The 17,361-nt window shown below is 45.1% G+C and overlaps 1 protein-coding gene across 8 annotated transcripts in view; it reads right to left on the bottom strand.

Annotated features, from left to right (window-relative positions):
* Positions 1–7,634: 7,634 nt before the first annotated feature.
* The window catches only part of LOC118374424 (eukaryotic translation initiation factor 2-alpha kinase 3), a 43,872-nt gene continuing 34,145 nt past the window's right edge, over positions 7,635–17,361 (bottom strand). For 6 of the 8 annotated variants that reach the window (XM_052496530.1, XM_052496536.1, XM_052496555.1 and 3 more), the window contains 5 exons: positions 17,073–17,250; positions 16,815–16,955; positions 16,508–16,609; positions 9,087–9,149; positions 7,635–8,984 (listed from right to left, as the gene is read on the bottom strand). In XM_052496530.1, coding sequence (XP_052352490.1) covers positions 8,859–8,984; positions 9,087–9,149; positions 16,508–16,609; positions 16,815–16,955; positions 17,073–17,250 — 610 coding nt within the window. In that variant the 3' untranslated portion in view covers positions 7,635–8,858. The remainder of the gene's footprint in view (positions 8,985–9,086; positions 9,150–16,507; positions 16,610–16,814; positions 16,956–17,072; positions 17,251–17,361) is intronic. The other 2 variants (XM_052496546.1, XM_052496578.1) reach the window with 1 other exon arrangement.

Below are 17,361 nucleotides of genomic sequence, written 5' to 3'. Positions count from 1 at the left end.
CGGTACCGTTGCCCCACCTCTGGTTACTGACCCCTGCCTGCCTTGACCTGTCTACTGTCTGCCGCCCGGTACCGTTGCCCCACCTCTGGTTACTGACCCCTGCCTGCCTTGACCTGTCTACTGTCTGCCGCCCGGTACCGTTGCCCCACCTCTGGTTACTGACTCCTGCCTGCCTTAACCTGTCTACTGCCTGCCGCCCGGTACCGTTGCCCCACCTCTGGTTACTGACTCCTGCCTGCCTTAACCTGTCTACTGTCTGCCGCCCGGTACCGTTGCCCCACCTCTGGTTACTGACTCCTGCCTGCCTTAACCTGTCTACTGCCTGCCGCCCGGTACCGTTGCCCCACCTCTGGTTACTGACCCCTGCCTGCCTTGACCTGTCTACTGTCTGCCGCCCGGTACCGTTGCCCCACCTCTGGTTACTGACCCCTGCCTGCCTTGACCTGTCTACTGTCTGCCGCCCGGTACCGTTGCCCCACCTCTGGTTACTGACCCCTGCCTGCCTTGACCTGTCTACTGTCTGCCGCCCGGTACCGTTGCCCCACCTCTGGTTACTGACCCCTGCCTGCCTTGACCTGTCTACTGTCTGCCGCCCGGTACCGTTGCCCCACCTCTGGTTACTGACCCCTGCCTGCCTTGACCTGTCTACTGTCTGCCGCCCGGTACCGTTGCCCCACCTCTGGTTACTGACCCCTGCCTGCCTTGACCTGTCTACTGTCTGCCGCCCGGTACCGTTGCCCCACCTCTGGTTACTGACTCCTGCCTGCCTTGACCTGTCTACTGTCTGCCGCCCGGTACCGTTGCCCCACCTCTGGTTACTGACCCCTGCCTGCCTTGACCTGTCTACTGTCTGCCGCCCGGTACCGTTGCCCCACCTCTGGTTTACTGACCCCTGCCTGCCTTGACCTGTCTACTGTCTGCCGCCCGGTACCGTTGCCCCACCTCTGGTTTACTGACCCCTGCCTGCCTTGACCTGTCTACTGTCTGCCGCCCGGTACCGTTGCCCCACCTCTGGTTACTGACTCCTGCCTGCCGCCCGGTACCGTTGCCCCACCTCTGGTTACTGACCCCTGCCAGCCTTGACCTGTCTACTGTCTGCCGCCCGGTACCGTTGCCCCACCTCTGGTTTACTGACCCCTGCCTGCCTTGACCTGTCTACTGTCTGCCGCCCGGTACCGTTGCCCCACCTCTGGTTTACTGACCCCTGCCTGCCTTGACCTGTCTACTGTCTGCCGCCCGGTACCGTTGCCCCACCTCTGGTTACTGACTCCTGCCTGCCGCCCGGTACCGTTGCCCCACCTCTGGTTACTGACCCCTGCCAGCCTTGACCTGTCTACTGTCTGCCGCCCGGTACCGTTGCCCCACCTCTGGTTACTGACCCCTGCCTGCCTTGACCTGTCTACTGTCTGCCGCCCGGTACCGTTGCCCCACCTCTGGTTCACTGACCCCTGCCTGCCTTGACCTGTCTACTGTCTGCCGCCCGGTACCGTTGCCCCACCTCTGGTTACTGACTCCTGACTGCCGCCCGGTACCGTTGCCCCACCTCTGGTTTACTGACCCCTGCCTGCCTTGACCTGTCTACTGTCTGCCGCCCGGTACCGTTGCCCCACCTCTGGTTCACTGACCCCTGCCTGCCGACCGGTACCGTTGCCCAACCTCTGGTTACTGACCCCTGCCTGCCTTGACCTGTCTACTGTCTGCCGCCCGGTACCGTTGCCCCACCTCTGGTTACTGACCCCTGCCTGCCTTGACCTGTCTATTGCCTGCCGCCCGGTACCGTTGCCCCACCTCTGGTTACTGACCCCTGCCTGCCTTGACCTGTCTACTGTCTGCCGCCCGGTACCGTTGCCCCACCTCTGGTTACTGACCCCTGCCTGCCTTGACCTGTCTACTGTCTGCCGCCCGGTACCGTTGCCCCACCTCTGGTTACTGACCCCTGCCTGCCTTGACCTGTCTACTGTCTGCCGCCCGGTACCGTTGCCCCACCTCTGGTTACTGACCCCTGCCTGCCTTGACCTGTCTACTGTCTGCCGCCCGGTACCGTTGCCCCACCTCTGGTTTACTGACCCCTGCCTGCCTTGACCTGTCTACTGTCTGCCGCCCGGTACCGTTGCCCCACCTCTGGTTTACTGACCCCTGCCTGCCTTGACCTGTCTACTGTCTGCCGCCCGGTACCGTTGCCCCACCTCTGGTTACTGACTCCTGCCTGCCGCCCGGTACCGTTGCCCCACCTCTGGTTACTGACCCCTGCCAGCCTTGACCTGTCTACTGTCTGCCGCCCGGTACCGTTGCCCCACCTCTGGTTTACTGACCCCTGCCTGCCTTGACCTGTCTACTGTCTGCCGCCCGGTACCGTTGCCCCACCTCTGGTTTACTGACCCCTGCCTGCCTTGACCTGTCTACTGTCTGCCGCCCGGTACCGTTGCCCCACCTCTGGTTACTGACTCCTGCCTGCCGCCCGGTACCGTTGCCCCACCTCTGGTTACTGACCCCTGCCAGCCTTGACCTGTCTACTGTCTGCCGCCCGGTACCGTTGCCCCACCTCTGGTTACTGACCCCTGCCTGCCTTGACCTGTCTACTGTCTGCCACCCGGTACCGTTGCCCCACCTCTGGTTACTGACTCCTGCCTGCCACCCGGTACCGTTGCCCCACCTCTGGTTACTGACCCCTGCCAGCCTTGACCTGTCTACTGTCTGCCGCCCGGTACCGTTGCCCCACCTCTGGTTTACTGACCCCTGCCTGCCTTGACCTGTCTACTGTCTGCCGCCCGGTACCGTTGCCCCACCTCTGGTTTACTGACCCCTGCCTGCCTTGACCTGTCTACTGTCTGCCGCCCGGTACCGTTGCCCCACCTCTGGTTACTGACTCCTGCCTGCCGCCCGGTACCGTTGCCCCACCTCTGGTTACTGACCCCTGCCAGCCTTGACCTGTCTACTGTCTGCCGCCCGGTACCGTTGCCCCACCTCTGGTTACTGACCCCTGCCTGCCTTGACCTGTCTACTGTCTGCCGCCCGGTACCGTTGCCCCACCTCTGGTTCACTGACCCCTGCCTGCCTTGACCTGTCTACTGTCTGCCGCCCGGTACCGTTGCCCCACCTCTGGTTACTGACTCCTGACTGCCGCCCGGTACCGTTGCCCCACCTCTGGTTTACTGACCCCTGCCTGCCTTGACCTGTCTACTGTCTGCCGCCCGGTACCGTTGCCCCACCTCTGGTTCACTGACCCCTGCCTGCCGACCGGTACCGTTGCCCCACCTCTGGTTACTGACCCCTGCCTGCCTTGACCTGTCTACTGTCTGCCGCCCGGTACCGTTGCCCCACCTCTGGTTACTGACCCCTGCCTGCCTTGACCTGTCTATTGCCTGCCGCCCGGTACCGTTGCCCCACCTCTGGTTACTGACCCCTGCCTGCCTTGACCTGTCTATTGTCTGCCGCCCGGTACCGTTGCCCCACCTCTGGTTACTGACCCCTGCCTGCCTTGACCTGTCTACTGTCTGCCGCCCGGTACCGTTGCCCCACCTCTGGTTACTGACACCTGCCTGCCTTGACCTGTCTACTGTCTGCCGCCCGGTACCGTTGCCCCACCTCTGGTTACTGACCCCTGCCTGCCTTGACCTGTCTACTGTCTGCCGCCCGGTACCGTTGCCCCACCTCTGGTTTACTGACCCCTGCCTGCCTTGACCTGTCTACTGTCTGCCGCCCGGTACCGTTGCCCCACCTCTGGTTTACTGACCCCTGCCTGCCTTGACCTGTCTACTGTCTGCCGCCCGGTACCGTTGCCCCACCTCTGGTTACTGACTCCTGCCTGCCGCCCGGTACCGTTGCCCCACCTCTGGTTACTGACCCCTGCCAGCCTTGACCTGTCTACTGTCTGCCGCCCGGTACCGTTGCCCCACCTCTGGTTTACTGACCCCTGCCTGCCTTGACCTGTCTACTGTCTGCCGCCCGGTACCGTTGCCCCACCTCTGGTTTACTGACCCCTGCCTGCCTTGACCTGTCTACTGTCTGCCGCCCGGTACCGTTGCCCCACCTCTGGTTACTGACTCCTGCCTGCCGCCCGGTACCGTTGCCCCACCTCTGGTTACTGACCCTGCCAGCCTTGACCTGTCTACTGTCTGCCGCCCGGTACCGTTGCCCCACCTCTGGTTACTGACCCCTGCCTGCCTTGACCTGTCTACTGTCTGCCGCCCGGGTACCGTTGCCCCACCTCTGGTTCACTGACCCCTGCCTGCCTTGACCTGTCTACTGTCTGCCGCCCGGTACCGTTGCCCCACCTCTGGTTTACTGACCCCTGCCTGCCTTGACCTGTCTACTGTCTGCCGCCCGGTACCGTTGCCCCACCTCTGGTTACTGACTCCTGCCTGCCGCCCGGTACCGTTGCCCCACCTCTGGTTACTGACCCCTGCCAGCCTTGACCTGTCTACTGTCTGCCGCCCGGTACCGTTGCCCCACCTCTGGTTACTGACCCTGCCTGCCTTGACCTGTCTACTGTCTGCCGCCCGGTACCGTTGCCCCACCTCTGGTTCACTGACCCCTGCCTGCCTTGACCTGTCTACTGTCTGCCGCCCGGTACCGTTGCCCCACCTCTGGTTACTGACTCCTGACTGCCGCCCGGTACCGTTGCCCCACCTCTGGTTTACTGACCCCTGCCTGCCTTGACCTGTCTACTGTCTGCCGCCCGGTACCGTTGCCCCACCTCTGGTTCACTGACCCCTGCCTGCCGACCGGTACCGTTGCCCAACCTCTGGTTACTGACCCCTGCCTGCCTTGACCTGTCTACTGTCTGCCGCCCGGTACCGTTGCCCCACCTCTGGTTACTGACCCCTGCCTGCCTTGACCTGTCTACTGTCTGCCGCCCGGTACCGTTGCCCCACCTCTGGTTACTGCTGCCTGCCTTGACCTGTCTACTGCCCCTGTTGGATTATTAACCTGTTGTTAATTTGACGTGGTCTGCATCCGTCGTACCTTCGTACCTGATATGTGTGACCTGTTAAGGAAAGGTCAACCAGTAAACGCCAACACCATTGTAAATATAGCCCATATTTTTGCTTATTTATTTTCCCTTTTGTACTTTAAATATTTGCACATCGTTACAACACTGTATATAGACAACACTGTATATAGACAACACTGTATATAGACATAATGTGACATTTGAAATGTCTCTATCCCTTTGGATGTTTTGTGAGTGTAACATTTACTGTTCATTTTTTATTGTTCATTTAACTTTTGTTTATTACTTATTTTAATTATTGGCATGTTTCCCATGCCAATAAAGCCCCTTACATTTAAATTGAGAGAGAGAGAGACAACTAACCTATGAGTAAAAGGTTTATAAATGGTCTACTGCTTTGAAATAATTGAGGTTTTTTTTGCCCTCATTAAGTCCCTTCAGGAAGTATTTATGCACGTATATTGTGTGTTTCAGCCTGAATTCAAAATGGATTCCAATTATATTTCTTCTCGCCCATCTACACACAATACACCCCGACAATAAGTGAAAACATGTTTTTAGAAATGTTTGTTGATCAATGAAAAATGAAATACAGAAATATTCACACCCCTGAGTCTATACTTTGTAGAATAACCTTTGGCAGCGATTACAGCCGTGTCACAAAGAGCTTTCCACACCTGGATTGTGCAACATGTACCCATTTATTCTTTTAAAAATTCTTCCAAGCTCTGTCAAATTGGACACCGCAGTTAGATGAACAAGAATGTAAGTTTTCTGCCCATATGTCCCGGAAAGCTGGCTGTTGTTTACAATGTCATTCTAGTCACATTACTGTATATTGAGCAATAACTGTTCAAAGCAGATGGATTGTTTTCCGTTTAATTTGATTAAAAACCAAACGTATTCTAATTATTCACCGTCCACGGGTTCACGCTGAGAACGTAGGCTACATGGCTCTAATGCGAATATGATCTGTTAGATGCTTCCATGATGTCCTATAAAACATGACATTTGTGAGCAGTACAACCGAGTGGAAATTCTCTTTATATAGGATCTTTATTCAGCTCCTGTGAACAGTGTGGATGTGCATAAAACCCTCCCTCCTAAGTTCCCTTGTCTGTATTTTACGGCCACGGTGTCATCGACTGTATTTAGACTAGGGCTCTATTTTCTGCTGGCGTTAAAGCGGCGCAAGTGTCAAACGCACGTTTGTTTGTTATCTCGTCATGTAAAAAACTGGCACAGTGGCATTTTCCAGCCCTAATAATAGGCTCGGCAATTGACCTGTTTAATATCAGCTCATTGTGCTCAGATGGGCGGGGGGTATTTGAGGTGTGTCCTTAAAATCATGATGCAGTGGTCATTTCAGGCAGCGCTGGTAGGAATATTCAAGACAAACCACAAGCTGGTTTTAGCGGTAACGCGGTTGGTTATGGCATGGATTTTGACAGCACAAACGCAGCCAATCCAGCCGTGACACCCACTGCCCATATGTGCACGAGAAGCCGAATGTGCTTTTGCTGCCCGTCTACTTCCTATTTAGAAACATAAAACAACGTTTTTTTCCCCTTCCATTTTGTTTTATTTAATGAAAAACCAAGCCTCCTCTCAACGAAGGCTTTATAATGTTTCTCAATAAAGGGTTTGGCTCCTGAGACCACTTGGAAATAAATATTAAAAATCACCAAAGCTTTATAAAATTAACACCAAGTTTTAGAGGAGTAAATCAACCATTTCCTGCATATTATGCAAGGACATGCATATTTGACCAATCACCCACTTTTATTTGCATAAAACAGTTAAATCATCGCATTATTATTGCATAAAACAGACCCATCACCGCAGTACAAAAAAAACAAGGCTCGCAATTTCAACCAATCACCGCATTTTCCTACGTCATCTGGTTGAATCAAGCCACACGTCAACAATTTCCCCCCTCGTCATCGCATGTGACAAAATCATTGCATATTGCCGCCGCAAAATCAATCATTTTTCACCAAATATCACCAACAATCTCCGCAAAATCTTGAAGGGACTGCTAAAAGCTCGGTATCGCGGAGACTGAATTCACCGTAAACGCTACATACGGGGCAGCAGGGTAGCCTAGTGGTTAGAGCGTTGGACTAGTAACCGAAAGGTTGCAAGTTCAAATCCCGAGTTGACAAGGTACACATCTGTTGTTCTGCCCCTGTTTCTTGTTCTGTTGTTTCTAGACCGTCATTGAAAATAAGAATTTGTTTTTAACTGACTTGCCTGGTTAAATAAAGTTTAAAAAAAAATACGTCTGGTCAATTGGAAGCTCTGAGAATCACAGCTGTAATCGTTGCCCAGGTGCTTCTAAAATGTATTGACTCAGGACTGCGAATTCTTATGTCAATTAGATATTTCATTTTCAATTTATTAGCAAACATTTCTAGAAACATGTTTTCACTTTGTCATTATGGGGTATTGTGTGTAGATAAAAAAAAAATATTTAATCCATTTTGAATGCAGGCTGTAACGTCACAGAATACGCTATATGTCAAGGGGTATGAATACTCTCTGAAAACACTGTAATTGCCATATAACAACTAGACCGAGACTGCCCCCATGTGTTACAAAGTATACATCTCTTCTAGACATCGAGGTACGGGCTTTATGGTCTTAATAGTATACAGAAAATAAAAACAACTTAACAACATTGGCGTTGGACATTTATTTCATAAGCTCTTTATACAGTATGCATGCGTCTGTAACATTTAATTCTAAATCACGTTAATTATATATATATATATATTTTTTTTAAAGCACAAGTTGCGTAGACTTGCCACATTGGGAAGAAACCATATGAGTGCCCATCTCCCTGTAACAACATTCAATGTTTTCATTTACTTTTAAACAAACTCCATGATTCTGTCAATGTGCCCTTAAAAAAAAAGTAGAAATGATCACAATAAAATTGACATCATTTCAACTCCGTACATGTTGTGATTACTAACCAGATCAGTCACTCAATACAGTCTTCGTTCACAATCGCTGCTGTCCTTGTCTGTTCCTAGGGCTAGAACTGAGATGGGGAAACATACTGTTCCTAGGGCTAGAACTGAGATGGGGAAACATACTGTTCCTAGGGCTAGAACTGAGATGGGGAAACATACTGTTCCTAGGGCTAGAACTGAGATGGGGAAACATATTTTGTCCTCACAATTCCCCTTCATCCTGGAACATGCTTCAGAAGATTGTAAAGTTAGGGGAGTTGGTGTCCTTGTCTGTTTTTAAGACTCTGATCGACAACACCGTTTGTGACCAATACAGTTGTTTCTGATTTTCAATTGAATCTTTAACTTGTGACTTGTGTGTATTCTGTATCTATCTGTCATGTTTTATGGACACGGCTTCTATTTCCCTGTTTTGACTTCTTGCCAGGTCACCCTTGAAAAATAGTTTTTGTTACTTAAAAATGGGTCTTACCTGGTTAAATTAAGGTTAAAAACCTCTAAGAAGAACACCTTGGGTTCTGCATTAGAAATATGTGGTGGACCTTTTCCTACACATAATATTAACCCTCTATTCCGTAACTTTTAAAAAGTTATCACATTTGAGAAACCATACAGCAGAAACAAAGGTGAAAAGATAAGTGCCAAAATGTTCCTGAGAAATACAGTAGGATACTGTACTGATACCGATCCCCCTCCCAGTTCACTGCTTCAGTTGAGCCATGACATCATCACTATGCGCTCTGTCTTGAAGAGAACGTGTCTTCTATCAAATCAAGTGTATTTATACAGCCCTTCGTACATCAGCTGATATCTCAAAGTGCTGTACAGAAACCCAGCCTAAAACCCTAAACAGCAAGCAATGCAGGTGTTCTATGCTGACAACACCGTTTTCCCCAAAGCATTTCAAGCCACTACCCTGCAACATTTCATGCAGTTCTCTGTTGTAATCCAGTTTGGTTTCCGAGCAGGTTTCTTTTCAGGATCGCAGCAATCTCTTCTGCGTTTTGTCGGTTTGCTGGCGTCTCCGAGAGCATTTTACTGATGAGTTTATGCTGCGGCAGAAAACACATATGGGACAAAATGAAGATACTGTGTACTCACTCTAAAACAAGTTGTATAGACAGGCAAAACAGACAGATGTCGCCACTCCTTACCTCTAAGATAAACTTCTCACGGAAGTCAGAAGGAAATGTCCTTGTCTGCAGGCTCTGGAACACCTGTGATAACATGGGGCAAAACTACAGAGTAAAAAGTGATGCTTTAGAAGTCAATAGCTTCTATAATATAATAGGTTTCCATCCAATTGGCGACAGCTTCTCATGCAAATATCCTACAATCTGCATAAAAACAGCATTTTCCAACCAGAGATGTTTCCATCAAATGTACTTGTGTCAGATAAAAGGCTGATGACGTAGTGGTGATAGTAGATGGGGGTTGTATGCTGGTGATAGTAGATGGGGGTTGTATGCTGATGATAGTAGATGGGGGGGTTGTATGCTGATGATAGTAGATGGGGGTTGTATGCTGATGATAGTAGATGGGGGATGATGATAGTAGATGGGGGATGATGATAGTAGATGGGGGTTATATGATGATGATAGTAGATGGGGGTTATATGATGATGATAGTAGATGGGGGTTATATGATGATGATAGTAGATGGGGGGGTTATATGATGATGATAGTAGATGGGGGTTATATAATGATGATAGTAGATGGGGGTTATATGATGATGATAGTAGATGGGGGTTATATGATGATGATAGTAGATGGGGGTTATATGATGATGATAGTAGATGGGGGGTTATATGATGATGATAGTAGATGGGTTATATGATGATGATATAGATGGGGGTTATATGATGATGATAGTAGATGGGGGTTATATGATGATGATAGTAGATGGGGGTTATATGATGATAGTAGATAGTTAGGATGATGATAGTAGATGGGGGTTATATGATGATGATAGTAGATGGGGGTTATATGATGATGATAGTAGATGGGGGTTATATGATGATGATAGTAGATGGGGGTTATATGATGATGATAGTAGATGGGGGGTTATATGATGAAGATAGTAGATGGGGGTTATATATGATGATAGTAGATGGGGGTTATATATGATGATGATAGTAGATGGGGGTTATATGATGATGATAGTAGATGGGGGTTATATGATGATGATAGTAGATGGGGGTATATATGATGATGATAGTAGATGGGGGTTATATATATGATGATGATAGTAGATGGGGGTTATAATATGATGATGATAGTAGATGGGGGGTTTATATGATGATGATAGTAGATGGGGTTATAATATGATGATGATAGTAGATGGGGGTTATATGATGATGATAGTAGATGGGGGTTATATGATGATGATAGTAGATGGGGGTTATAATATGATGATGATAGTAGATGGGGGTTATATATGATGATGATAGTAGATGGGGGGTTATATATGATGATGATGATAGTAGATGGGGGTTATAATATGATGATGATAGTAGATGGGGGTTATATGATGATGATAGTAGATGGGGGTTATATATGATGATGATAGTAGATGGGGTTTTAATATGATGATGATAGTAGATGATAGTAGGGGGGTTATATGATGATGATAGTAGATGGGGGTTATATGATGATGATAGTAGATGGGGGTTATATATGATGATAGTAGATGGGGTTATAATATGATGATGATAGTAGATGGGGGGGTTATAATATGATGATGATAGTAGATGGGGGGGTTATATGATGATGATAGTAGATGGGGGGGTTATAATATGATGATGATAGTAGATGGGGGGGTTATAATATGATGATGATAGTAGATGGGGGGGTTATAATATGATGATGATAGTAGATGGGGGTTATATGATGATGATAGTAGATGGGGGGGTTATAATATGATGATGATAGTAGATGGGGGGGTTATAATATGATGATGATAGTAGATGGGGGGGTTATAATATGATGATGATAGTAGATGGGGGGGTTATAATATGATGATGATAGTAGATGGGGGTTATAATATGATGATGATAGTAGATGGGGGGGGTTATAATATGATGATGATAGTAGATGGGGGTTATAATATGATGATGATAGTAGATGGGGGGGTTATAATATGATGATGATAGTAGATGGGGGGTTATAATATGATGATGATAGTAGATGGGGGGGTTATAATATGATGATGATAGTAGATGGGGGGGTTATAATATGATGATGATAGTAGATGGGGGTTATAATATGATGATGATAGTAGATGGGGGTTATAATATGATGATGATAGTAGATGGGGGTTATAATATGATGATGATAGTAGATGGGGGTTATAATATGATGATGATAGTAGATGGGGGTTATAATATGATGATGATAGTAGATGGGGGTTATATATGATGATGATAGTAGATGGGGGGGTTATAATATGATGATGATAGTAGATGGGGGTTATATGATGATGATAGTAGAGGTGGGGGTTATAATATGATGATGATAGGAGATGGGGGTTATAATATGATGATGATAGTAGATGGGGGTTATAAATGATGATGATAGTAGATGGGGGTTATAATATGATGATGATAGTAGATGGGGGTTATAATATGATGATGATAGTAGATGGGGGTTTTAATATGATAGTAGATATGATATGATGATGATAGTAGATGGGGGGGTTATATGATGATGATAGTAGATGGGGGGGTTATATGATGATGATAGTAGATGGGGGGGTTATATGATGATGATAGTAGATGGGGGGGGGATGTGATATAGATGGGGTTATAATATGATGATGATAGTAGATGGGGGTTATATGATGATGATAGTAGATGTTATAATAGTGAGATAGTAGATGGGGGTTATATATGATGATGATAGTAGATGGGGGTTATATGATGATGATAGTAGATGGGGGTTATAATATGATGATGATAGTAGATGGGGGGGTTATAATATGATGATGATAGTAGATGGGGGTTATTATAATATGATGATGATGATAGTAGATGGGGGTTATATGATGATGATAGTAGATGGGGGTTATATGATGATGATAGTAGATGGGGGGGTTATAGATATGATGATGATGATAGTAGATGGGGGTTATAATATGATGATGATATGATAGTAGATGGGGGTTATAATATGATGATGATAGTAGATGGGGGTTATAATATGATGATGATAGTAGATGGGGGTTATAATATGATGATGATAGTAGATGGGGGTTATAATATGATGATGATAGTAGATGGGGGTTATATGATGATGATAGTAGATGGGGGTTATAATGATGATGATAGTAGATGGGGGTTATAATATGATGATGATAGTAGATGGGGGTTATAATATGATGATGATAGTAGATGGGGGTTATAATATGATGATGATAGTAGATGGGGGTTATAATATGATGATGATAGTAGATGGGGGTTTTAATATGATAGTAGATGGGGGTTATATGATGATGATAGTAGATGATGATAGTAGATGGGGGTTATATGATGATGATAGTAGATGGGGGTTATATGATGGTTATAATGGGGGTTATATGATGATGATAGTAGATGGGGGTTATAATATGATGATGATAGTAGATGGGGGTTATATATGATGATGATAGTAGATGGGGGGTTATAATATGATGATGATGATGATGATAGTAGATGGGGGTTATATGATGATGATAGTAGATGGGGGTTATATGATGATGATAGTAGATGGGGGTTATATGATGATGATAGTAGATGGGGGGGTTATAATATGATGATGATAGTAGATGGGGGTTATATGATGATGATGATAGTAGATGGGGGTTATATGATGATGATAGTAGATGGGGGTTATAATATGATGATGATAGTAGATGGGGGGGTTATAATATGATGATGATAGTAGATGGGGGGGTTATAATATGATGATGATAGTAGATGGGGGGGTTATAATATGATGATGATAGTAGATGGGGGGGTATATATGATGATGATAGTAGATGGGGGTATATATGATGATGATAGTAGATGGGGGTTATATATGATGATGATAGTAGATGGGGGTTATAATATGATGATGATAGTAGATGGGGGTTATAATATGATGATGATAGTAGATGGGGGTTATAATATGATGATGATAGTAGATGGGGGGGTTATAATATGATGATGATAGTAGATGGGGGTTATAATATGATGATGATAGTAGATGGGGGTTATAATATGATGATGATAGTAGATGGGGGTTATAATATGATGATGATAGTAGATGGGGGTTATAATATGATGATGATAGTAGATGGGGGTTATATAGTATGTTATAATATGATGATGATAGTAGATGGGGGTTATAATATGATGATGATAGTAGATGGGGGTTATAATATGATGATGATAGTAGATGGGGGTTTATATGATGATGATAGTAGATGTTATAATAGTGATGATGGGGGTTATAATATGATGATGATAGTAGATGGGGGTTATAATATGATGATGATAGTAGATGGGGGTTATAATATGATGATGATAGTAGATGGGGGTTATAATATGATGATGATAGTAGATGGGGGTTATAATATGATGATGATAGTAGATGGGGGTTATAATATGATGATGATAGTAGATGGGGGTTATAATATGATGATGATAGTAGATGGGGGTTATAATATGATGATGATAGTAGATGGGGGTTATATATGATGATGATAGTAGATGGGGGGTTATAATATGATGATGATAGTAGATGGGGGTTATAATATGATGATGATAGTAGATGGGGGTTATAATATGATGATGATAGTAGATGGGGGTTATATATATGATGATGATAGTAGATGGGGGTTATAATATGATGATGATAGTAGATGGGGGTTATAATATGATGATGATAGTAGATGGGGGTTATAATATGATGATGATAGTAGATGGGGGTTATAATATGATGATGATAGTAGATGGGGGTTATAATATGATGATGATAGTAGATGGGGGTTATAATATGATGATGATAGTAGATGGGGTTATAATATGATGATGATAGTAGATGGGGTTTTATATGATGATGATGATAGTAGATGGGGGTATATATGATGATGATAGTAGATGGGGGTTATATGATGATGATAGTAGATGGGGGTTATATGATGATGATAGTAGATGGGGGTTATATGATGATGATAGTAGATGGGGGTTATAATATGATGATGATAGTAGATGGGGGTTATAATATGATGATGATAGTAGATGGGGGTTATAATATGATGATGATAGTAGATGGGGGTTATAATATGATGATGATAGTAGATGGGGGTTATAATATGATGATGATAGTAGATGGGGGTTATAATATGATGATGATAGTAGTAGATGGGGGGTTATATGATGATGATAGTAGATGGGGGTTATATGATGATGATAGTAGATGGGGGTTATAATATGATGATGATAGTAGATGGGGGTTATATGATGATGATAGTAGATGATATGATGATGATAGTAGATGGGGGTTATAATATGATGATGATAGTAGATGGGGGTTATATGATGATGATAGTAGATGTTATATGATGATGATAGTAGATGGGGGGGTTATATGATGATGATAGTAGATGGGGGGGTTATAATATGATGATGATAGTAGATGGGGGGGTTATATGATGATGATAGTAGATGGGGGGGGGTTATATGATGATGATAGTAGATGGGGGGGTTATATGATGATGATAGTAGATGGGGGGGTTATAATATGATGATGATAGTAGATGGGGGGGTTATAATATGATGATGATAGTAGATGGGGGGGTTATAATATGATGATGATAGTAGATGGGGGGGTTATATGATGATGATAGTAGATGGGGGTGATATATGATGATGATAGTAGATGGGGGTTATATGATGATGATAGTAGATGGGGGGGTTATAATATGATGATGATAGTAGATGGGGGTTATAATATGATGATGATAGTAGATGGGGGTTATAATATGATGATGATAGTAGATGGGGGTTATAATATGATGATGATAGTAGATGGGGGGTTATAATATGATGATGATAGTAGATGGGGGAATGATGATAGTAGATGGGGGTTATAATATGATGATGATAGTAGATGGGGGTTATATGTGATGATAGTAGATGACACAGATAGTAGATGGGGGTTATAAAGATGATGATAGTAGATGGGGGTTATAATATGATGATGATAGTAGATGTTATAATATGATGATGATAGTAGATGGGGGTTATAATATGATGATGATAGTAGATGGGGGTTATATGATGATGATAGTAGGCGGGGTTATAATATGACGATGATAGTAGATGGGGGTTATAATATGATGATGATAGTAGATGGGGGTTATATGATGATGATAGTAGATGGGGGGTTATATGATGATGATGATAGTAGCTATGGGGGTTATATGATGATGATAGTAGATGGGGGTTACCAGATGATGATAGTAGATGGGGGTTATATGATGATGATAGTAGATGGGGGTTATATGATGATGATAGTAGATGGGAGGTTATAACGATGATAGTAGACGGGGGTTAACCAGATGATGATAGTAGATGGGGGGTTATTTGATGATAGTACGCAATGAACCAGTGAGAAGATTTTGGGCTAAAAATGGTCAGAGGTGTTTAACATGACACAGAACCAGATGTGAAAGCTACTGGGCGGTGTTTAACATGACGCAGAACCAGATGTGAAAGCTACTGGGCGGTGTTTAACATGACGCAGAACCAGATGTGAAAGCTACTGGGCGGTGTTTAACATGACGCAGAACCAGATGTGAAAGTTACTGGGCGGTGTTTAACATGACGCAGAACCAGATGTGAAAGCTACTGGGCGGTGTTTAACATGACGCAGAACCAGATGTGAAAGCTACTGGGCGGTGTTTAACATGACGCAGAACCAGATGTGAAAGCTACTGGGCAGTGTTTAACATGACGCAGAACCAGATGTGAAAGCTACTGGGCGGTATTTAACATGACGCAGAACCAGATGTGAAAGCTACTGGGCGGTATTTAACATGACTCAGAACCAGATGTGAAAGCTACTGGGCGGTGTTTAACATGTAACAGAACCAGATGTGAAAGCTACTGGGCGGTATTTAACATGACGCAGAACCAGATGTGAAAGCTACTGGGCGGTGTTTAACATGACGCAGAACCAGATGTGAAAGCTACTGGGCGGTGTTTAACATGACGCAGAACCAGATGTGAAAGCTACTGGGCGGTGTTTAACATGACGCAGAACCAGATGTGAAAGCAACTGGGCGGTGTTTAACATGACGCAGAACCAGATGTGAAAGCTACTGGGCGGTGTTTAACATGACACAGAACCAGATGTGAAAGCTACTGGGCGGTGTTTAACATGACACAGAACCAGATGTGAAAGCTACTGGGCGGTGTTTAACATGACACAGAACCAGATGTGAAAGCTACTGGGCGGTATTTAACATGACGCAGAACCAGATGTGAAAGCTACTGGGCGGTGTTTAACATGACACAGAACCAGATGTGAAAGCTACTGGGCGGTGTGCTCACCATGATCTTCTCTGAGACAGTGGACATGTGCCACAGGAGTTCAAACCATATCAGTCCCAGAGAGAATATATCCGTTTTCTCATCATATTTCCCCCCAGTCTTCTGGAAATACAAAAGTAATTTGTGGTTTTGGAGAGAATAACTAAATAGGAGTTCTTATGGATCTGACCAGAAGTAAAATGTATGCACACATGACTAAATCGCTTTGGATTAAAGCATCTGCTGAATGGCATATATTATGGCTAGACCGAGGATCAATTTGTTGAGCTGAAAATATTATTCATTGGCAAAACAAAAACTCCATTACCTGCTCAGGGCTCATGTAAATTGGTGTTCCTTTGTTGACAGTCCTGTACACTGATGCTCCACTCGGAGTGGTGATCGTGGTCACAAGACCAAAGTCTCCAATCTTCACCATGCCATCACTTCCAAACAATATGTTCTCTGGCTAAAAAAAAAAAAAAAAGGTATCACATTTATTAGGCGTCATTTCTCCATAAATGTCATAAATAATGTGGTTAAACTTGGCATCTGAAAACACAGGAAGACAGATTCTCACAAATACCTTTAAGTCTCTGTGAATAAGTCCTTCAGAGTGGATGTATTCCACTCCACAAACTATTTGCTGAAATATTCCATGTGCCTTGTCCTTCGTTCTAACATTATTTTTGCTAATCCAGTCCTTCAGCGTCCCTTCCTCACAGAACTCCATCTGAATGAACAAACAAGGCCAGTCTCCATTTCTGAAATAAAATAAAAACAGACAAATACAGAAGTCAAGAAACTTTCTCAGGGACATTCTAGAATATGACAGATGTAGTAGCCTATTGAATATCATTCTAGAATATGACAGA

Source organism: Oncorhynchus keta, chromosome 3 (genome assembly GCF_023373465.1).
Source record: "Oncorhynchus keta strain PuntledgeMale-10-30-2019 chromosome 3, Oket_V2, whole genome shotgun sequence".
Classification (NCBI taxonomy): Eukaryota; Metazoa; Chordata; class Actinopteri; order Salmoniformes; family Salmonidae; genus Oncorhynchus; species Oncorhynchus keta.
The sequence above is the reverse complement of the archived record's forward strand: the minus strand, read 5'-3'. Positions and strand labels throughout refer to the sequence as shown.